Genomic DNA, 22730 nt, shown 5'->3' with positions numbered 1-22730 from the left:
CAGCTGAAAAGTTCCAATATTTTAAGACATTTGTATTCCAGATAGCAAACAATAATTATATATTTTAATAAAGAGAAACAATTAAATAAAGAGAAGTGTTTATTACAACAGATTTGCTGTGATAACTAAGCTGTCACAAAGTTACTAGAGTTTTTCACTATCCCTCCAGAGGAGAGATAGTGAATATATTGGTAGAAGGATGCTGAGTTTTGATCTGCCAGGCAGGAGGCCTAGAGGAAGACCAAAGAGGAGGTTTATGGATGTAGTAAAAGAGGACATGAAGGTAGTTGGTGTGAGAGAAGGGGATGCAAAGGACAGGGTTAGATGGAGGCAATTGATTCACTGTGGCGACCCCTGAAGGCAAAAGCTGAAAGGAAAAGAAGAATAAGAAGAACGTTGTGATTAAAAGCCGTCAACCATGAGCAGGAGCGACAAACTGGAGTCCAGACACTTGTGGCTGATGACTAAACTGAGACAGCTGGAGGTTATAGTTATGAAATGATGAAGTTTATGGTTCTGTCAACAGCAGCCTGAAAGAACCAAAAGTTTAGAGACAGTGATACGTAAGACATCAGCAAGATGATATGCTGACAATGAATGTGTGTGACTGTGCGACTGAGCAGATATGACCAGGTGATGCCAACATCTGGCATCTCAGTTGACAGCTGAAGACCATTAAAAGTGAACATGGACAAGACGTGAATGACAGCATGAAAATTAAAATATGGGATATGCATGCAGAATAACGATCTTTTAAATTTATAATACTAATTAAAGTAAGACATTGAATTTTTAAAAAATAATTGTAAAATTTTCACTGTAACTATAAACATTTTAAAGGAAAAAAATAGGGATTTAGTTTCAAAGTAGCCCTTCATTAATCAATTCATTAACATTTTGTTGAACAGGTCGTGCAGAGATGAAGATTAGCTCTCTCAGACATTTACACAAACACACACACACACACACACACACACACACACACACACACACACACACACACACACACACACACAAACACGCACAAACACACGCACACCACACCACTGATTTGACACACAAACACACAGCTGGCCAGATAATCCCAGAAATGTGATCAGTAGGTTAGCACTTGACGTCACATGGGTGCGTCTAGGATGATTTAATATTTTGTGACTCTCACACAGCAGTGTAAACACTTGCATAACATGCAGTATCATGAGAATTGGGACACAACACATCAGTCATCGTGTGAGCAGTCATGATGTCAGCAAATCAACATCTTGGGGGGAACTGTATTTTTTATTTCTTGCTTGAAGGTTAATTTAAAAAAAAAATTTATGTATTTAGTAATTAATAAAGGATTATTCTGACTGCAACCAGTTACCGCTTGCAAAAAATCATCAAATTTTTAAATGAATATCTCACATAGTCATGTCTTACACCAATGTTTGCTTACTCACCATGTTTCACTTCTAATTTATCACAGGAGGTCTTCCTTCTGTCTACTTAATTGTGGCTGACCTCCTGTGTCTTTGTCTCTGGCTGACAGGTGTGAAAAGCAGCCTGGCTAGTGTTGCAGTCACTGTTGTGAAAGAAACCAAAAGGCGTGTCCTTTCGACATGGGGAAACAGAACAGTAAGCTGCGGCCAGAGATGCTGCAGGACCTCCGGGAGAATACTGAGTTCTCTGACCACGAGCTACAGGAGTGGTACAAGGTATGTAGACATTGCCACCAGATACCACTAGGAATGAGGATGATGATCGAATAATAGTGGTAGATAAAAATGAATTTCTATTGCGCTTGCCTAAACAAAAGTTTATAAAGAAGTTGAAACTGTGGATAATGGATGGCCTTGCAAATAGTTGCAAGAAGTTGACTTTATTAGAGCTTGTTTGATAGGAAAAGCTGTGGCAGGAGAAGGTGCTGATGATATCCAATCTAATGCTGGGAGCGAGCCAAAGTATTAAAGCTCACAGCCATTAAACCAAAAAGCAATCTAAAACAAGGCTTTGGTAGATGTCTAATATAAAATTGACTGTTTAAAAAAAAGTCATCCCAAAAAGCCATTATGGATTATAGTCCAGGAAAAATATCAACCACCCAGGCAGCTGTGTTAGACAGTAGTGAACATGTCAGCTGCTTATTCCTTGAAACTTGCAGCATTTGAGGGATCCTGCTGTGTGATAAAGCTGCATATTTCACATTCACCTTTTTCTGGACTTGTTCTACTCTAAAGTGCATAATAATCCTGTTTAATCTGTGTTTTGAAATTCCACCTCTTGGTTGATGGTGTAGGTTGATCTTGGCAAAGAACCACCAAGTAAGTGGTGTGCAACTATTTGTAGTACAGTATTTAAAACATACAGTATGTACGTTATTTAGTCTTTTAACTATTTATATGTGTGTTTTGGACAAACAATAAAATCAACCAATAAGAGTGTAATTTCCCATTCTATAAGGTGTCTTCTCTGAACTCTATATGACTCCATGTGAGCTAATGCACTGATATTTAGCTGATGAGGAGGATGAAGATGCTGCACCTCCATTAGAGTGTGATAGATACACAGATCATTGTCCACAGATCAGGGGAAGCGAGGTCATCAAATGATCATCCTGATTAATAATGAATGGAATACAGGAGGGTAAAGTAATACATCATTTATGAGGAGAATATTAACTGCAGCAAATCTGTTAGCAGAAAAAAAGTGATGATGTATATCTGCAATCCATGCAATTTATGAACAACGCACTGAATATTCTAACTTCATTGATAAATTAAATCTCTCAAAAATTACCAATCTATATATTACATTTTTTTGTTCTTCCATATTCATTCAATGAGTTTGTATAGCAGCTATCTTGATGAATACTCATACACCGGCAGAGGTGAGATTAAATCTCCATGCTGAAGTAGGTTTCTAAATTAGAGACATTAATTTGTTACAGTTGGCAATAGGATGAAATATATATGTAATATACAATATGTCTATGCAGGTTTGAAAGTAATCACAGACACCGCTATAGCAATAACGTAACATGACGGCATAATGAAGTGGGCATTGATCCGACTGTGACACGTGTCTTACTTTGTGTGCTTGGCATGAATACCATAAGAACTTATGCCCGATTCATTGTATAGACCAGCTGTGGGAGTTGTTTTGAATATGAGCTCTAAGAATAAATTATCACATCCTAGATCTATGGATTCATTCTCCCTAACCTGGGTCACTTCACACTGACAGTAGTCATAATAGTGCTTGCTCTTGTAAGATTGTCAGATCCAAGATTCCTGATATGTTATGTAAACTGTCTGGTACATTTCACAGTGTCGAAGTGCCAGATGTGGGGCATTCTTCAGGATGTATTGGCAGTATATCAAATCTGTGCAAAGGAATTGTGAGACTATTACAGAAAAATGCAATGAAAAGTAGATTAGTAACAGATTATTTTGACTTCCACCTCGAATAATATTTCACTTGATAATCAAAAAGTAATTCCAGCATTGAAATCCGGAATATGACTGTCACCTTGCCTCTCCATATTTAAGATTTTGTAAAAAGTATAGACCTTTTTTGGTTGAAAAAAACAAACAAGACTGACATGTCTACTGCTTCCATTTTTGTCTCGTACACTGCTCATATACTGTCTCATATACTGCTTTATCTATTGTGACTCCTTCAAATTAAGAGGGAACAAGAACCAAGGTAGTAAGAGACTGCATCATCCCGCCAAGGGTAGGTCAGGATACCCTGAAAGTAGTACCTGACAAGTGCATAGCTTTGACCTTTCAGGGTAGGTCAAAGTTATGCGCTAGCTTTGAGCATAGATCAAAGCTAGTGCGTAGGAAGATCAAAGCACTAGCTTTGATCTATGGTCTTACTAACGCTGGCCTTCTCCCCCGTCTTTCTATCTTATGCGGTTCGTGAGTGTACAAAAGTTGAAATTTGACCTTGACCTAATTTTCTCAAGGTCAAGGATTATCTCATCTTCATCCCCTTTGCTGCCCGAGTAATCTGCTTTTTGTTTCATCTCTCTATCGGCAATGGTTGTGAAAATATTTGATGGACTAACGAATGGATGAACACACGAACACACAAACACTGACAATTACAATACATCACCACTTTGAAGCAGGATGAAATAACCTTTACCCAAGACTAATCTCATCAAAAAAATCATTTTTAATCTGTTAGAATGAAGTGTTACATGAATTAAACATGTAGTGGTCAAAATTTCAGTTGTGATTATTCCAAGGGGCTTTAAAAATGTTTCATTTGGGTCTGCTGATGTTAGATTTTGTCATAGCTATGCATTATAAAGAGAGTGTTAAAGAACTTTTTACCCTTGTCTTGACTCATGTCTGATTTTTCTCAGGGTTTTTTGAAGGATTGCCCCAGTGGAACTCTGAATGTAGAAGAGTTCAAGAAAATCTACGCCAATTTCTTCCCCTATGGCGATGCCTCCAAGTTCGCAGAACACGTCTTCCGAACTTTTGACACCAATGGTGATGGAACGATAGACTTCCGGGAGTTTATCATCGCCTTGAGCGTGACATCGCGGGGAAAGCTGGAGCAGAAACTGAAATGGGCTTTCAGTATGTATGACCTTGATGGAAATGGGTACATCAGTCGTGAGGAGATGCTGGAGATTGTACAGGTGAGCAAGGGGGGTAGTGGTAATGGTTGGTTCACAGGGTACAAAGAACGAGTCAAGGCATTTGGAAAATTAAAATCATGTAGGGTAGTTTTAATTTTTTAAAAGCTTTGTGTCTAGTTGCTCTTGATCAACAACTTCAAGTACTACAGGAAAGTTGGTCAGGTATAACTAACAAGAGAGTTTTAAAGCACACAACAGCTGTCTTATGCTGAGACAGTAGAGGAATTCTTATTCAAAGGGACTCAGGAAGGGCCCATGAAGCGTAATGTTGTAGGGCTCTTGAGAAATGGATTTAAGGAATTAAGGACGATTGGAGAAACGGTCTGATTGACATAGATAGTATGACATTTAGGACCTGATATTCGGTCAAATGATTATGAATCCTACATTTTCCATAATGCAAATCAATATCATCAGCTTCTTGATCTTCCACGCCTGTACACACAGCTGTCCACTGATTAAAAGGTAACGATGATAATGTGAATATTTTGATGTCCATCCATCCATCCTTCCATTTTCTTGTAGATGAGACCATTGCAATTGTCTCTTCTACAGCCCCTAATCCACCCTGCGGGTCAATGCCAGCTCAAATAAATGTATTATTTAAAATTAATCAATCAAGTTCTTTGTACTTGTGTTGGGTGTGCTATGGTAATGTAATAAGGGCCATCAGCATACTTGATGTTATTGTAGTGTACAGTGTAAGCTGATCCTGAAAGAGAACAGTTCACAGAATCTTTTGCTTTCAAATTAATGTGCTGTTCTTTGTATTTTAAGATGCGGTAAAGCATCAGATCTTACATATATTTAGGGTTTTTTTTGGCAATTATGAATTTGCACCTTGTAGATAATATTATTTATTTGTTGATATGACTGGTTAGCAGTCCCGTAATAATCAGCTATTTCTGAAAGCATAGACCATTCAGAATGTGTAAATTTGTCTTCCAAGAATTAACTTAACCTGGTTGAAATGCCAGCTTCTTTCGGACGCACTTGTTTCTTTTAATAACAGATACAAAGTTCTTTCTTTGTTGCTGTAGCTTTGCCAATGCACATTGCCCAGACGCAGATGGCCATGCATTTTATTTAAACCCAGTCAGAGTGAGGGCATTTCTACTGAGGGGAGGAGAAGAACACAGCACTTATCGTATATCCTCACTTTAATTATGCAAGTTGTTTAAGTAACAGCGAGGACTGATGGGCTGTATGTACACACAGACAGGTGCACTTAAATGCTGACAACCATATTGACACACGTATTGTTGATATAGTACTAAAGGTGCTGTAAATAAGTCTGTCTGTCTTATTGCTGTATGCTCAGTGTGTGTGTGTGTGTGTGTGTGTGTGTGTGTGTGTGTGTGTGTGTGTGTGTGTGTGTGTGTGTGTGTGTGTGCGTGCGTGCGTGCGTGCGTGCGTGTGTGTCCAGGGTTGTAATGGATTATAGAGTTAAATTTAGTTTATCCCTTAGTGTGCAGAATTCTGGTGTTATGCTCAAGATCACAAGTGTTATGCACCATTGGATAGGAGGGGAGGGGCTCATTCTGCCATTGAGAAAGAGAATGAGGGAGAATGATTGTCTCAGTGGGTCTTTATCTTCACCCCACACACCCTAATCAAAAAGATCACATCCAGTGAATTACTGACATTTTCTACTGCCTGGAAAATTTGAGAAGGGTTTTGATTCAATCTCACAAAATGGCCTTTTTGTAAAATGGACCGGAAATGGTACAGATAAAATATATGCAGTAATAAAAAACAATATATGGACTCATTAAGGCTTCTGTCAAACCTGGCAATATGAAAAGATAATTCTTCAGATGGAAGATGAAGAATTCAAATTTTTTGTTATAGTAAAAATCTGTGAAAGAGTCTCCCTTGTCCCTCTGGTAGGAGCTAATATGTGTCACCTGACACAGGAAAAACCAAACTCAGCACCACCTTCTTAGCTTTCTAAGTAGCTTTCTACTGTGTCCACTGTTTAGCTTGGACAAATCACACAAAGTCAGTCCTTTTGCTATTAAGTAATAACATTTTCTACTAGAAATTAAGTCCTCGGGGATTTGGCTTGACAACCAGCAGGAGGTTTTACATGTTGGAGATGGATGGATGGATGGATGGATGGATGGATGGATGGATGGATGGATGGATGGATGGATGGATGGATGGATGGATGGATGGACAGACGGACGGACGGACGGACAGACAGACCAGCAGGAGTGTGGACTGGTAGCTGGAGAGGTTCCGGTTTATTTTATGGGCACTGCTGAGTTGCCTTTGAGCAAGGCACCAAACTTCTAACTGCTCCCAAGGCAATGTCAGTGTGCGTGTGTGCGTGTGTGCGTGTGCGTGTGTGTGTGTGTGCGTGTGTGTGTGTGTGTGTGTGTGTGTGTGTGTGTGTGTGTGTGTGTGTGTGTGTGTGTGTATGTGTGTGTGTGGGTGTTTGTGTGTGAGGGTGAACATATCCAGCCTTTGTCTCCTACAAGGCAGGGAATCACCTCTTGATTTCTGCCTGGCTTATTTCACATGCAGGGTTTAGGTCAGTTGAATGTAACCCTTGACTGGTGACAGTGAATATTTGTTAAGCAGTAAGAAAGGCAGAGGCTGTTTGTCAATGAGCGATGTAGTCGCTGTGGGTACACGCAGCTCTCAGATCACTTAGAAGAGCCAAAACTGCTTTTTTTCGTCAAAAACCTGACAGCAGTTGTGATTTAGTAACGTCTTCATCTGCTATGAAACTGGTTATATGTTCGCTTTAACACTGAGGATATGCCTCAAGAGGATACACACACGCACACACACACCTGACTGAAGTGGAGCTAAATAGTTAGCCAAATGCTAGCTGACTTCAACAGCTTTCAGTGTGTAGCTCTGAGCCAGGACATGTTCACTCACCGCTAGTGAAGCCTGAACGAACTCCACCTCGGTGATGAAAATGCCCTTATCGGAGTGGACAATTGAATATGAGTCAGGATAGATCAATCACTCTGTCAATCACGTTGGGTGTGACACACGGCCGTGTTATTAAGCCGAGCTTTTCCCCCATTTTTTTAAAAGCATTTTTAAAGATATTTATTGATGCAGGATGCATTGTTTTCAAGATTCTAGGATTTGGTAGGGTTAGGGAGGACCACTATGTATATGTAAAGACCTGAAAAAAATGTGTTTTTCATAATATGACCCCTTTAAGGCTGGCTGAAGACATTTTAGACTACATTGCTCTGTGTCGTGGCATTTTGTCCTTGGGGTGTCAAAGGTGCATTACCAGGTTTGAAGTCCATGGAAATCTTGTGGCAAAGCTTCCTATCTACCGTTCAATCATTGTTCCTACCCTCACCTATGGTCATGAGCGATGGGTCATGACTGAAACAACAAGTTTGCGGATACAAGCGGCGGAAATGGGCTTTCCCAGGCGGGTAGCTGGTGTCTCCCTTAGAGATAGGGTGAGAAACACTGCTATTCACGAGGGGCTCAGAGTAGAGACGCTGCACCGTACCATGGAAAGGAGTTGAGGTGTTTTGGGCATCTGGTGCGGATGCCTCCCTAGGGAGGTGTTCCTGGACCGTCCAGCTGGAAGGAGACCTCAGGGCAGACCCAGGACCATGTGGAGGGATTATATCTCAACACTGGCCTGGGAATGCCTCGGGATCCCCCAGTCAGAGTTGGTGGATGTGGCCAGAGAAAGGGAAGTTTTGGGCTCCTTGTTGAAGCTGCTAGCCCCCCGACCCGACTCCTGATAAGCGGTGGAAGATGGGTGGATGGATGGATGGATGGATGGATGGATGGATGGATTTACGGAAAGATCCCTTGAATTTTCTCTAATTTATTTGAATATCAACTCTAATTTGATAGGCCTCTTCAGTTCAAACTGTCTGATAAACAGTCAGATATGTATACTCCTGTTGGACCAGAAAACAAAAAATCAAAAACACCAAGACAATAAATCTCAGTAGAAGTCATTACATTCAAATGGAAGTCATTGTTCCTCCCACCCTCACTTGAGCTGTATAGTGAGCTGCACTCAGGTATGAATGTTTATTGTGGTTCCTGAGGATTGAGGCCAATGCCTCATTGGGGTTGGCTAATAGATGTGTGTGTGTGTGTGTGTGTGTGTGTGTGTGTGTGTGTGTGTGTGTGTGTGTGTGTGTGTGTGTGTGTGTGTGTGTGTGTGTGTGTGTGTGTGTGTGTGTGTGTGTGTGTGTTTGGCCTATATGCATGTAAAAAAAATTAGATTAAAAAAGAGGAATTTCCCCAGTGAGGGATTAATAAAGTAAAAAAAAACATCTTCCATTCAACTGCCCTATAAGTTTAAGAGAAAAGATTGGTTTTGACCTATTCTGGAATGAAATAATTAAATTCCCATGGAATCAGTTTTCCGGTGTTTTTTTTTTAAAATCTGAGACTTGGTAGAAAACATCAGTTCACAATGTGTACTTTTTAATGTCCTTCAAGGTGGAAGCCAAGGCTTACCAACAAATAACAGTGAAATGCTATTCAAAATATTGTGAATGAGTCTCTACAATTACAAGGGAATCTCTATTATCTTACTCCAGTGTCTCAGTGCTGCAGGAGTACTCTCAAGCTTTTTAAAGAGCTGAAATATCTATGAGCATGACAATATGGAGTGTCTTTTATCCATGTGCAAATGTTACTTGAAGGTCCTCCTCCTCCTCCATGGGAGTCCATGGGGACAGCTTCAGTCTTGGCTGCACAGGTGCATCATCTCTGCATTTCATTCTTTAGAGAGGACAATAGACCCCTGTCATTAGTCATCCTATCCGTGGATGTTCATACTTTATAATAGTGTTACATTCTACTTTTGAAGAAGGGGCTATTATATTGAATGATATGCAGGTTGAGATGTGTGTGTCTCTACTGCAGTCTTTCTCTGCTGTCCCTCTACCTCAGCCTCCAGCCTGGTTCCTTTATCTTTACAGATCCCTTCTTGCTCCGTCACTCCAGATCTGACTTTGCACTTACCTTCTTCCCTTGTTTTGAAAAAGGACGCAATGTTCTTTGTGTAGCTCAAACAGAATAGGTGGGGATACCTCTATTCACCTGAGGGATTCCTGAGGGATTCCTGTTATAGGAAGAGGAACCCGTTAATTTCACTGTCTTTTACACAACTGTGGAATTAGGATAAAATGAAATATGTCCATGTGAATTTAAATCTTCTCTCTCTTTTGGTTTTAAGTACTCAATTATCAAAGATATTGATAACTACTTAAAAAATGAGAAATATAGCTGTATGATGAGACTATGGTGCTCATTTGTTTCTCCACAATATATTACTTAGAATAAGATGGCTGGATCTGATGATATAAATGCCTTTGTGTTATTATGTGTTTTAGTAAAAAAATGAAGAAGTAATTTGAGAAGCTGCCTAGAAAATATTTCAGAGCTGCCACGTAAATGAAAAGTGCAGAAGTCTTATGTTGAGCTGTACTCTCCGCGGTAGATTATGCTGTGACACTGATCTACAGTCAGTTTTACACCCTATTTTCCCAATAGAGACGATTTAATGGGAACATAAGCTGATTGTAGTTCTGTACCTGAGGCCATCTGATACTTGAAAATTCTCTGTGCTCACTTGCAGAGGTTAATTTAATGCTATCAGGGAATGGGAGGCACATATCATGGACAGATGAAGATGTATCAGATCAGTCTAGTAAGCTCTGCCTGTAAGCCCCTTTACCATGTATACACAAGTGATGTGATAGATGGTGGTTCTCCAACCATACAGACCCTGCTCGGGTATTTGGGAAAACGCTGACCAGGGAACAACTCTTAACACCAGGAGTAGCAAATGTCAGTGAATCATGTGGACCTTAGAAAGCGTGTTTATCAGCTTGTTGAAAGTCACACTGACTGGAGTTCTCATTTCAGCCATATATTAGTCTTTTCCTCCTGAGTCTCCTTAATGGGTCCCTGCTGGCTTGAATGCACTTTCTATTCTTCCACTTCCACCCCATCTAATCACGTCTTTCTCCATCCTTTGCTCCATCTCTCAGGCCATCTACAAGATGGTGTCATCTGTGATGAAGATGCCAGAGGATGAATCCACGCCGGAGAAGAGGACAGATAAGATCTTCAGACAAATGGACCTCAATAATGATGGTGAGAGCAGGAAATGGCATCATGGAGGGATGAGTATGTCAAGAGCAGAAGAGGGAGTATGGAACAAAGGATGAAAATAATAAATATGTTTATTGAGGATAATCTTTGAAAACTAGGGGTTTCTTTGGCTTTTCAAAGTCAATAAATAAATGTATTTGGTAAAATAAATAGTATAAAACGCAATTGTCTTCACAGATATTGAAATGTTCAGTATCTCGTTTGGATCTTGTAAAAAAAAAACTCTGCATCATTCTGATCCAGTATTGGGCATATTGCTTGTAAACATTTTAGCAGTTAATGCATGTTAGTGCAAAACTTTACCATTCACTGATAAAAAGAAATTATGTTAGTATGTTGTATGTCAGTTTCTTACTTCAACCACTGAATTGATTTTTCTAATATTATGGTTTTATTATGAAGCATATTAAGTAATATCTTTACAAAACAATTTTGTCGAGAGGAATTAAGAAAACATACAAACAAATGGCAGCAACAACAGTAACAGCTTTAATTTAGACGTCTGGTTATTTATGTGACCCCAGAGCAACAAGGGTCATAATCCTTCAGTATAATCACTTTTTCAAATCTCGTCTTTTTCTTCTCCATCCCCTCAAAGGAAAATTGTCCCTGGAGGAGTTTATCAAAGGTGCCAAAAGTGACCCGTCCATTGTCCGGCTACTCCAGTGCGACCCGAGCTCGGCTTCACAGTTCTAAACCGCCCGTCCTGCAACGACCTTGACTTCTCTACCCTCTCTGTTACTACTGAAACGGTCACCTAACTCAACGCATGATGTCTCTCTTATCATCTTCATTCTTTTTTTTGTGTGTTTTTCTTTTTTTTATGCTTGCAAGGCCGGAGAAGGAATTTTAAAGGGGTTACAAAATGGTCCATCATTTTTTGTTTGCATTTTTATATTTGCTAACAGTGAAGGGACAAGCGTATGTTAATGATCAGTCAAGGGGGGTGTTTGCTAATGTATCGTTCTCTCTCTCTCTGGGACATCATGTTTCCAGGGAGCTGGTGACAAAGTGGGTATTTTTTTTCAATGTAGGCACATCTCAGTTTGTCCACGCATATGTACATCATGTATATACTGTACGGCCATGTAAATCATAAGATAAAGAACATTTGTTTTCGAGTATGGTGCACACTTTCTGCACTGCAAGTCAGTATTATGTAGCGTAGCTTCCTGTTCCTGACTTACATGAGTGATTTTGGTGGAGGTGGATGGGGTAGCAGCTATTTGGATAATACTGCTTAGTGATTTTTTTGCAGAGGAAAGAAGTTGAATACCCCGTTAGATTTGTAGTAATATCTGCTCGCATCTTGTTTTTTTTAAATCTTTTATGTTTTTTAACTGTACATATTGTTTTCCCCATCCATGGTTTATTTATTTATTCATTTTTATTCTTATATTGTACATTTACATTGATATGTTGTTAAAGATTTCATATTCCAGTTTACAGTGACAGAGAGAGAGAGAAAATGTGAGTTGAGATTGATCTTTTGTGACTTGTGGATTTTATAAAGTGGAGGTTGTGAAAGTTTAGTGAATTAAAGGGATCCCATATTGCATTTGGTCAGTGACACCAGTAGCACATATTAGAGCCACTATGAGTCTTTAAAGTATGGCTGTGCATTTTACTCTGAATGCGTGTGCATGTGACTTTGCACTTGAAGCTTGAGGCTAACTTTTACAGTTTTATCATATTGTGTCCTTTCCTAATTTGTAAGTATTTTAAAGTTTGACAATGAGCAGTAACCTTAAGATAGTTGTAACCTGTCACTATACTGCATGATCCTACAAACTAGTTAACAACAGTGTAATCACTAAAAGAATCAACGCACAGCAGTATCTTTTTGTAGCTCTGCAGCCTCTTCAGCACTATACCAGGCAGAACAATTAAATATTTGTCTTGATTTTTGGAGAAACCCTCCCCTCCCCTTTTCCTCTGACAGTAAGAGAACTCATTAAGGGCTCGTTCATTCTGAATGCTTTTATAACCTCCCGGATTAGTCTGCTTGCAGAGCAGTTAGATGAAGGGACATGATGCAACTGATGGGAGCAAAAAAAGATGCATCTGCTAATTAGTTTTAAGGGTTTCCAAACGAATACAGAATGTTACGAAAACCATTGGCTGATTTTAAATTGACCCTGAAAGAAATTGTTAACTAATACAGATACCTATTCTAACATATCAATATTTGGAGCAGCAAGGAAGTGAAATACTTGATACGATGCCATGTATCAATTTAAATGAAATAAAAGTGTTACCTTGAGTCTTGAAATCTTTGCTTTAGAATAAAAACCTCCTTCTGAAATACTTGGTGTATGTTATCAGTCATTGGTGGCAGCAGCACCAGAACCACTCCCATGTATGACAGTGAGGCCCTGATTTTCAGCTCGCTATTGCCATCTACTGTTGTGGAGGTTAGCTACAGCATAAGTTCTGTGTGAGGAGAAGCTATGGTACTCTAGCTATCCTGTTTTTATCTCACTTAAAAAATCCCCATGTATACATTTGAACCACTTGTTTTAGATCAAATGTAAACAATCATATCTCCAGTTTTCTGTGGTCAATCAGCTCCCAGTAAAAACTAGAAGAGAGTTTCACATCTATGCTGTCGTGTAAAGATGCACGCAGGAATCCACGTGACAGACTTTCTTTGTTACGATTGGTTTAAAACCATCACGTGATCTGATCACAGGGGCGTGATCACAGTGTAATAAGGGTTAATAATAAATGGTCTAAATACTTCTTCCAACACTTTTTTGGTATCCCTGAAACTCACCAACCGCATTAAAGACGGACAAATACTACAATTCATTCCACTTCTCTGTTCTCTTATTTATCTTACGTTTTTAACCTTTTTTTCTTAACTTATCTTCTTCATCTTATTTATTGACCGGGCTTACTGGGACCTTCAGACATATTTCGTACTGTCATATGTGAAAACCTGTGTCAGCATGACAAATAAAGACTCTGATTCTGATTCTCTGATATCTCTTTTGATGCTATAATATTCCTTTGAAATGGTGCATGGAAATATACAGATTATTCAGCTGTGTTTTACACATGCTTATCTTCTAAGCAAACCCTGTACACATCACATTTGAGTTACTTCTTTCCTTACTTCATTTGTCAGCTTATCTGAGATGTCTCTCATGCCAGATTTAAGTGAAAAACACTATTTTGTTTCATAAACTGTTCTAACAAACATGTGGTAATGTATCAGCTGAATATGTGTGCTGCTAATAATGAACTATTGTCTGAAGTGAACTGTCGTCATCTTGGAGCTGTGCTGGTGTAGCTGCATCCACATTGCATGACTGACCTGAAGCTCATTTGCACAAAACATTTGCTCAGAAGCTTCCTAACCAGCTGCACCTCCGCTCCGGGGAACCTAGTGTCACTGCCTCCTGCTGGTAGGATAAGGAACAAGAGTTTCCACCTCTTAACCTAATACAGTCAAACCCTTGTCTATTTTCACTGCCTCTGACAAACTGGTTTCTTATCTGTTGGATATACTACTCCCATTCCTTCCTTCCTATTTTTATGTTGCATGAAAACCTTACGAGGATGTCATGTTTGTTCCAGTGAATCTGAAAGCGAAATATATCTGTTTTAAAGCTGCCTGTGTGGACTGTTTCTTCATTTAAAGTTATGCAGGAATGTATGTAGTATGTTCATGAGGCAAACGTATGGTCTGACAATTGAACATTTCTGACATACATTTCAATTCTGCAGATGTATGAGGTACATTGCTTGACCTTTTTAACATAAAACCCATTATGAGTGTGTGTGAATGTGGTTGTCCTAAACCGTCACAATGTGTGCACGTGGGTCTGAGTGTAACCAGTCATACCTGTCAGGTCACTTACTGCTGACTTTTCCACATATAAAAAGTATATTTTGGTAACATAACTCATAAAATAGATGCATGATTGAGTATAAAAATTTATTAACTGAATAACCAAAAACGTATAGTTATAATTTCTTATGACCTAACTGCACATAAAATGTAGACAAACCTGACGGGCAACTTAAAAAGGTAGACAGATTAATCTGTAACACAGGTACAAGACACACCCACATGCTCTCCATTCACTGCATTTCTTCATTCATTCATTCACGTGAGGGTAAGATACCAACCCTATCCTGCCATGACATTCATAAAATTTTAAAAAAGAATTAGAATTAAATAACAGGAACAACGCTGCACTCCTGTCTTACATTATGCTAAAGTTTGGAGAGTTTAACTTAGCATATGCACTGAAAGCAGAGGAAGACATTGCTCTCTATGACACTGTTTGTGGATGTATGTCTGTGTGTATGCATGCATGTTTAAAAAACTTCAAAATATTTTTTTGTGTGTGCACACCAAACACAAGAACATCTTTGCACAACAATTAAACGTCAGCGCAAAGCTGCATGTGGACACAAATTCATGCCAGGTGATGCTAAGTGATAGGAATGACACAGAATATTTACAATTTTTATGTCATTTACTTGAAGCCGTTCAACTTGAGAAAGAAATTCATGAGATAGCTGTGTCGTGTAAGGTAATCAATTTTCATTTGTAAAAATAAAGGAAAGCCTTGTTTTTTTGCACTTTTTTTTTTTTAAAAAGGGGGAAAAAAGACTTGTCAGCGTCCTACTGACAACAGGATGTGACTTCTAGAGAATTTCTTGCCTAAGTTACATTTTTTTCAGTTTGTGTGATGATACAAATTTGTACCATCCTCATCATCCGGCATCACCCGGCACAACTTTGTACCTATTTATGACTTTGCATTGACTTTCTATATAAATACACTACATATAATAATTGTTCTGGGTTTGGTACACACACCGTAAAAGAAAAAAAAAAATCTCTCAATTTGTATTTCACATTATAATCTTGAATTTGTCACCTATCTCTCAATTCAGCAAGAACAAGCATTTTGAACTGCTCTTGGAACTCCTGATAAATTAGCGTTACTGTTGTCCATGTTTATTCTGATATGAAAAATGTAGCACAGACAAGTAAACAAGAAATTCCCGTGACAGGAATTCCTCCTGCATGTCGCTGAGTTTAACCACACCTCCATCGCATCACCAGGAAATTGATCTCTTCTGAGGTTTAAAGTACTGATGAGAATATGATGTTTTAATCCAAGGATTTTAGTTAGAACAGCGCCATATTCTCTCGTGGCACTTAACCATTAAATATGTCAAATGAGGTTAAATCCAGAAGCTGGACCTTTCCAGTGCACCTCTCTGGAGCAGCTGGTGGTGTTCTGGTGCTGTCTGCGGGTCCCGTGTTTCTTGCCTTAGTCTTTGTGGCCTTTCTCTATAAGGCTGGCGAAGAGGTTGTCTTTCTGGGGGAGGGAGACTCCGGTGTTGCGGGGGAACACGCTGTGGAGCGGCAGGAGGCTGGGGCTGGTGCACTGGAATGTTAGTATCCCTTCTCGGAGGGCCGTGGTCGCGTCTTGGAGATCTGGTATAACGTGGTTTAATGTGGCTTGCGTCTTCAGGAGCACGTGAAGTGGCAGTTTCCTCAATCAGGGACGTCACATTGACCTACACAAACAGAATTTACTCAAAAGTGAAACCCACAATACTGTTCTACTGAGAAACACCTAATGCATTATATAAACAATTACAGGTATACTTAAAAGCAAAAGATTGTGTGATTCAGTCAAAATCTCACCGGTTTGCTATAGTCTCTGGTTCTCTTCCTGTTAGGGCAACAAGGCAGACCCAGGAAGGTAATGCAGACTGCAAAGCACCTGGCAGAAAACACCATCTGGATGACACAAGTCACGATCAGAGGGACCCAAAGGATCAGGGTGGTGCTCTGGGGAGGAATGGAGGAGAGGACTTAGTGGTAGGCACCAGCTGGACCACGGAATACAATTTGAGGCAAGAACAGCTTTACATAATTGGAGCAGCAGAGTAGGCAATGATCTGGAGTCTGGGAATTTCGCTTTTCACAGGAGAGTATGATGCGTGTGAATAAAATATTTAGAGCAGAGAGTATCAAAGTAAATGTACAGAGGCAAATTCAAAGAAAAACAGCTGCCTTTTGTTGGGTTGACTACAAAGAGAATGAATGCTCATTTTATGTTACGCAAGTTTGGAGCTTCCTGTGGAATTCATGATGAAATATGCAGTAAGCACAAAAAATAAACCTTATGCAACCATCATTACCAATGCTAAGCAGCGCTGAATATTTCAAACACTCTTTTAGGTGAAAGTAATGTACCCTCCAGCATCCATATTGAAGGTCCAAGGCAAATAGGCATCTCTGAGTGAACAGCATCATCTGCTGCCCCAAGAGAGTTCATCAAAGTTTTAGAAGGATAAATCTGAGTAGCTGTGTGTTCAACCTGAGTATCAGACATCATGTTTAAACTTTTTTGGAGGTAAACCAAAGTGAGCATGACTAAAATGAATACCAACTAGAAGCATTGAGATTCAATAGTTCCTTAAATTAAAAAAATAAAAGATTTGTTTTTTATCTGAAAACAAAGTCAAAGCTGTATAATTAATTATGTACAGGCAAAGTATGCATGTCTATTGGTTGTTAAACAATGTTTTGTTTTGTTTTTCTCATAGTTTAAGGGGTTTGGAGATTTATTGCAAGACTGGAACAGATTAAAATGATTTTATCTATTTTAAGTGGGAAACGTTTGGCTTATGAGCTCAGTCATGAAAGGGATTAAACTCGTATCTCGAGGTACTACTGTACATTACCTCTTCTGTGGAACTGATAAAAGAATGTGAAATGTGGTAAAGAAAACTCTAATAATTAGAGTTTTCTTTATCACATTAATGGATTAGAGTCTAACCCATTAATACACCAGGCTACTCTCGGAGAAGTCCAACCTCCTAACCACATTTTGTAAAACTCACTCCGCTAGTTTTTGAGTTGAATTTCTAACAGAAGAAAAAACAAACAAGCACAAGAACAGGACACAGAAACTGAAAAAACATAATGTCTTTGGCTGAGAAAATAAGGCTTCAATTCAGGAAACAAGCTGTATGTGCATTTGCAGCAATTGACTGAATGAGTATACTACTATTATTATTATTACTATTTTTATTATTTTTAATTTTATTATTATTAATCATTATTATTATTAATCATTGTTATTATCATTATTATTATTATTATTATTATCATTATTATTATTATTATGGAATTCTAAAAGTACAAACAAAACAATATCCTTAATGTCAACCAGTTACTCCAGGGCTTGGACAGCTTCTCAGTTAGAATTACATGTTCACCTGTAGTAAATTAGCTTGGTCTGTTCAATAATGTTTATCTCCAATATGCATTCACCATATTCTGAAAAACTGCAACCAGTCTCATGCTTTTTGTAGCTACAAATAACACTGATTTGATGAGATTGGCCTCAATATTCAGCATTTTTAATAAGAAATACAGTACAATTGCGATGAAAATAAGAATTTGTGCGTGCGATTTTGATTAAAGATAAAATATAAACATCTTACAGAAATGATTCAACCAAACTTGATCAAACTTTCTATGACAGAGAATGGTATCAGTGATGTAAACACTGCATTAGCATGACAGCATTCTCCAAATATGTGGCGTGCCAACCATTATCATTGTGTCTCTGTATGTGGAGTGTGTGAAGAAAAAAAGACAACTAATTTAGAGGTCGTAAATCTCGTGCTCTGCTTGTGCATGAGATGGATTATTATTCAAACTTACATTGTAAATATCAATGGTAGGAATGCCTTTAACTTCGATTATCATGTATAAATCTGGCTTGAGAACAGAGATCACCTGCTGATGATCTGCAGAGTACTTGTCATGCTAAAATGCCAAAGCAGCGCCGATGTGAGCTGCAGCTGTGAGGTTGAGCAGCTCTGACAGTCCTTTGAAGCACGCTGGAACAGGACAGAGCCTGAAGAGGGCCGAATGGGTCAGGTCAGCTATACTGCCACAAGCCTAACAGCTACAGGGTAAGACTGACTGACAGGAGAGACAGACATCCTGCCTCATGCCAACAACACATCCCATGTGGGGCCACACAGAACAGAACCATAACACTCCGTTTACTTGTGCAACAGAGAAAGCAGTCTGTTCAAAAAGTGATCTTCTTTCATGCACACTAATACACTCACGTATATGCGGGTCGGGTCAAAAGGACACTCATTGGTGATGCTGGAGTAACCAATGGCATCAGGGAAGCGGCAATGAGTCAGGAGGCTCCGCCCACCAAATATGATGGCCCGCACAACAGACACAAGAAGTCCAATGGCTGAAGCTGCCGCCATGAGAGTTGCAGCCAGACCGAATGCAAAAAGTGCCCATGTCTGGGGAAGAAGAGAGAAATCTTCAGTGTAGCACATGATGAGTGATGAGAAAAGGCTTTCATGAAGTATTAGTGAAATTAGTTTAGTGAAAAACGTTTTAACTGATGAGCTCATTAGTTTTTGTATTGTGTTCCTGTGTGGTGTAATCTATTAAAATTTATTTAGCCACACTGTATTTTGTTCTTACATTGCAAGCAAAATGGCTGTTGTGGCTCAGGAGGAGTCAAACATCCTGCTGTTTTAAATGTTCATTAATGACCCAATATGCAGTTAAAACAGTTCACAGCAAATGTATTATAAGTGTTCTTTGTGAAAATTTACATTATCCAGAGCTGTTTTGGGAAAATACATAGGAAACATAAAACTGCATGCTCATGCTGCCAGTTTCAAAATTTTATATCCACGCTGGAGCAAAATATGCTTGAGGATGGGTGTGATGAGATGGGCCTACATGTAGTTACTTTTGGCCTTTGACTGAATTTGTCATTAAGAAAAATAACATCAACTACAAATTCTTAGTAAAAGGGATTGGGATTAACTGCATACAATGATACATCATAGTCTGGGTAAGAAAACAATGAATCCATCCTTTATGTTTGCAGAGGGGCAGTAACTGAACATTTACCTCAGCCAAATAAGCCACAGAGGTCATTATTCTCTCAGACGGTGCAACACAAGACAGAAAGAAATAAAATCACTCACTGTGGTGATGATGAGTGAGTTCAGCCAATATAAGATGAAGTCAATGTAAAATTGCTGCAATGTTGCTGAACAATAAAATCAGGATATACAACAAAGGAATGTGTTAGCATTAAGAGGGAGTGTTGAAATTGTATGTCAGGTATGTGATGCTATGATGACTAAATGAGATAATGTGATGGATCAGGAGTGAAACTACTGTTTGTCAGTGCTGCCATGCCCAGTTCACAGTTGCTTCCAACAATGGAGAAGGGGAGTGGTGTATCAGGGCAGGTTTGCCTAGATATACTCCTCCTTTTGAGGTAAGCAGCAAACAGAATAAACAGAGGTAAAGCTGCAGAACTGGATGGGAGGAGCAAACAATTCCTGCTTTGCAGGAGTAGATTCAGACTACAAAAGTGACATGCACAAATACAAAGGGTTTGACCACCGACCCAGAAAGACAGAAATGGAAACTGGGATTAATAATCATCTCACATACCCGAGAAAAATCAATGAGTTGCATGCAGAAGAAGAGCAGGTAGACAAAAGAGGAAATAACATCGCAGGAAAGGACTGATAGCATCCCTTTTTGATTGTAGTGTGCATTTTCTTGTTTATTTTATGATTTCATATTTTCTTGAAAATGTTCAGATGAAAATAACAGTTAAAAGAAAGAAATCAAAAATGATACTAACCAAGCATTTACTTTTCTTGTTTTTAGACAACACAATAGCCAGAATACCAACGACAATGCCCTGCAGAGACAAGTCACAGAACAGTTCAAGAATGTTCATTTTAGCAGCCACTGCCTACTATTCAGGGAAAAGGACGAGACAAACTTGCTGGAAAATAGGCTATTATGAGTCAAATTCGTAATAACCATCCAGTCTCTTAACAGTCAAGGAGTCAACAAGATGACAAATTATGTGTCAACCCTTCATCTGTACAAGAAATTCAAGTATGTGTAAGTGCTATTGTGTCATTTGAAATTTTTGCAAGTTAAATCCTCACAGAAGCCTTTATCTTCATCTAAGTCACAGGAGTAGCTGGAACTCTCAGTCTGAGCTCATCACATGAAACTGTGACCAACTGAAACAGCAACTTGATATTAAAAATGAAAATATCCATATTTAAATTAAAATTGATTTCCTATGAACTTTAGATTTCAAACATTTTCAAAATAACGTACTGTACGGCAGGAGAACGAGTGACTCATTTGGAAGATTTATTACTTTAAAATGATTTATCACATGGAATGGTGTCACTTCAATATGGATTTATTTTTAAATAAAATTTCCAAAGCATGTTCAATTATTATTATATACAGTAGTATTATTCGTTATGTAATGCCTGGGCAGTGGATATATACAATGTCCTCCGGGATTAATAAAGTATCTATCTATCCATCAATTCCTTGGTTGCATAGTTTGTGACTGAGGATAAAACCACAGCGCTGATAGAAAATGCCACAACTTCCCATCAAGTCTGAGAATTTCTTTCAACTCCATTACAGTCTCACATGAACCATTAAAAATCTCTTTTTAAAGGATTAAAGGATTGACGTATTTAATGTTGCAGAAACGCACTGGTAACTCTATGAATTTGTTGGTGCACTCACCACAAGACCTGATGTAAGGGCAACAACATTGGAGGTGGCGTATTCCATGGCCCGGGCCTGCTTGTGTAGCGTGATGTGTCTGAGCACCACGCCGTGCACCAGAGCTCCCAACAGGAAATTAACATGACCAGTGACAACCATGCTCAGACCCATCTTCATCAGGGCCGCTGGATCCTCCAGGCTGGCGCAACACACTCCAGAGGACAGGGTGAACAGAAGCAAGTTATTGTGGCAGATCATCCATGTTGGCTATTTTGTATTGATCAGAGTCACAAGGACAAGGCCAGAACTGCAGCAGAGATGTCACAAGTATTAATGATTAGCTGCTAAACACATACGTACAGTGGTTTGACCAGAGTTGTCCTAGATAAGATTATTAGTTTGATAATAAAAAGAATCATGACACATGGCATGAAACATACATGTTTTTAATTAAAATAGTTTTTAATATTGATGAGACTGAGGTGTGCATACAAGACATACTTCCTTTTTAACATGTCACAGTATTTACAGAATTTCCTTTAACTATCAGGACCATTTTAAAATGAATCGATGGTATACCATAATGAACTTTTATGTCTAATTTCATCAGTTTGAAACATCAGTGTTGAAACGAGTCACCCCAAATCATCTCAGGCAAAGAAATAGATTCAATCTGTTGGGAACCTGTTCAGACGTCTCCAGCTCATCATCCCAGTCATCTACCTCCACAGCAATACCACACCCAAAAATACTCCAAAAGTTTTAAACAAACAAAAGTCTACAAGAACATTTACTTTAACCTCTAAGGTGTATTTACTACCTGTTCCGGGCATCTCTCCTAGGTCATCGTTCGTTTAAACTCGAGTGTGACTCTCCTGAATCTCGTGTTTGTCTTGACGGCGTGTCTGTTCTCCTCTGGACACTCAGCACACCTGACTGACAGTGACGCTTCTGCTAAATACTTTCAAAATAAATCTAGAATCATACTGGGAAGGCTAAAGTGGGTTGCCATATGTTAGAAGACCGTACTATCAAATTACAGTGGATTTTCAGGAAAATTCCTAAACCCGATAACTATTTTTTAAGCAACTACGTAGATAAAAGTAAAATAAAATAAAAGGGAAATGGGGCAAAAACTAAAGAAATTAAGCAATTATTTTGTGAAAGTTAAAATTATGTTTGCTTAATAATAGTTTTATCAATCTATGCAATAATCAATGGCACGTCCAATAATGATTTCGTGTTGTGGAATAAATTTCATGCTTTTACTTTGAAGCCGACGCTTTTGAGTTTTGCTACCTCGAGCCTGTAACACAGCTGCACCTGTTAGCCCCGCCCAGTCGCTGCTGGTGCGCGACG

General features: G+C 38.9%; 2 protein-coding genes across 4 annotated transcripts in view; one reads left to right on the top strand and one right to left on the bottom strand.

Moving 5' to 3' along the window:
- The window catches only part of LOC137607805 (hippocalcin-like protein 1), a 48076-nt gene extending 33694 nt beyond the window's left edge, over positions 1-14382 (top strand). The window contains exons 2-5 of the mRNA XM_068333799.1: positions 1532-1697; positions 4358-4639; positions 10648-10753; positions 11370-14382. Of these exons, the coding sequence (XP_068189900.1) occupies positions 1602-1697; positions 4358-4639; positions 10648-10753; positions 11370-11467 (582 nt within the window). The 5' untranslated portion in view covers positions 1532-1601 and the 3' untranslated portion in view covers positions 11468-14382. The remainder of the gene's footprint in view (positions 1-1531; positions 1698-4357; positions 4640-10647; positions 10754-11369) is intronic.
- A 334-nt stretch (positions 14383-14716) lies between these two features.
- On the bottom strand, positions 14717-22432 carry LOC137607848 (transmembrane protein 54-like). 3 transcript variants are annotated; one of them, XM_068333869.1, is made up of 6 exons: positions 22189-22432; positions 21390-21583; positions 20467-20526; positions 18899-19090; positions 16449-16595; positions 14717-16318 (listed from the first exon to the last, which is right to left on the bottom strand). In XM_068333869.1, exons 1-6 carry the CDS (start codon positions 22202-22204, stop codon positions 15980-15982), a joined length of 948 nt encoding a protein of 315 aa, XP_068189970.1. In that variant the 5' UTR covers positions 22205-22432; the 3' UTR covers positions 14717-15979. The 3 variants fall into 3 exon arrangements, with proteins under 3 accessions (XP_068189970.1, XP_068189969.1, XP_068189971.1); XM_068333868.1 differs by having other exon boundaries at positions 21390-21678; positions 22192-22432; XM_068333870.1 differs by having other exon boundaries at positions 22192-22432.
- Positions 22433-22730: the final 298 nt, after the last annotated feature.

Source organism: Antennarius striatus, chromosome 14 (genome assembly GCF_040054535.1).
Source record: "Antennarius striatus isolate MH-2024 chromosome 14, ASM4005453v1, whole genome shotgun sequence".
In the NCBI taxonomy this organism is placed as follows: Eukaryota; Metazoa; Chordata; class Actinopteri; order Lophiiformes; family Antennariidae; genus Antennarius; species Antennarius striatus.
Note: the sequence above shows the minus strand (reverse complement) of the source record. Positions and strands in the feature narration are given on the sequence as shown.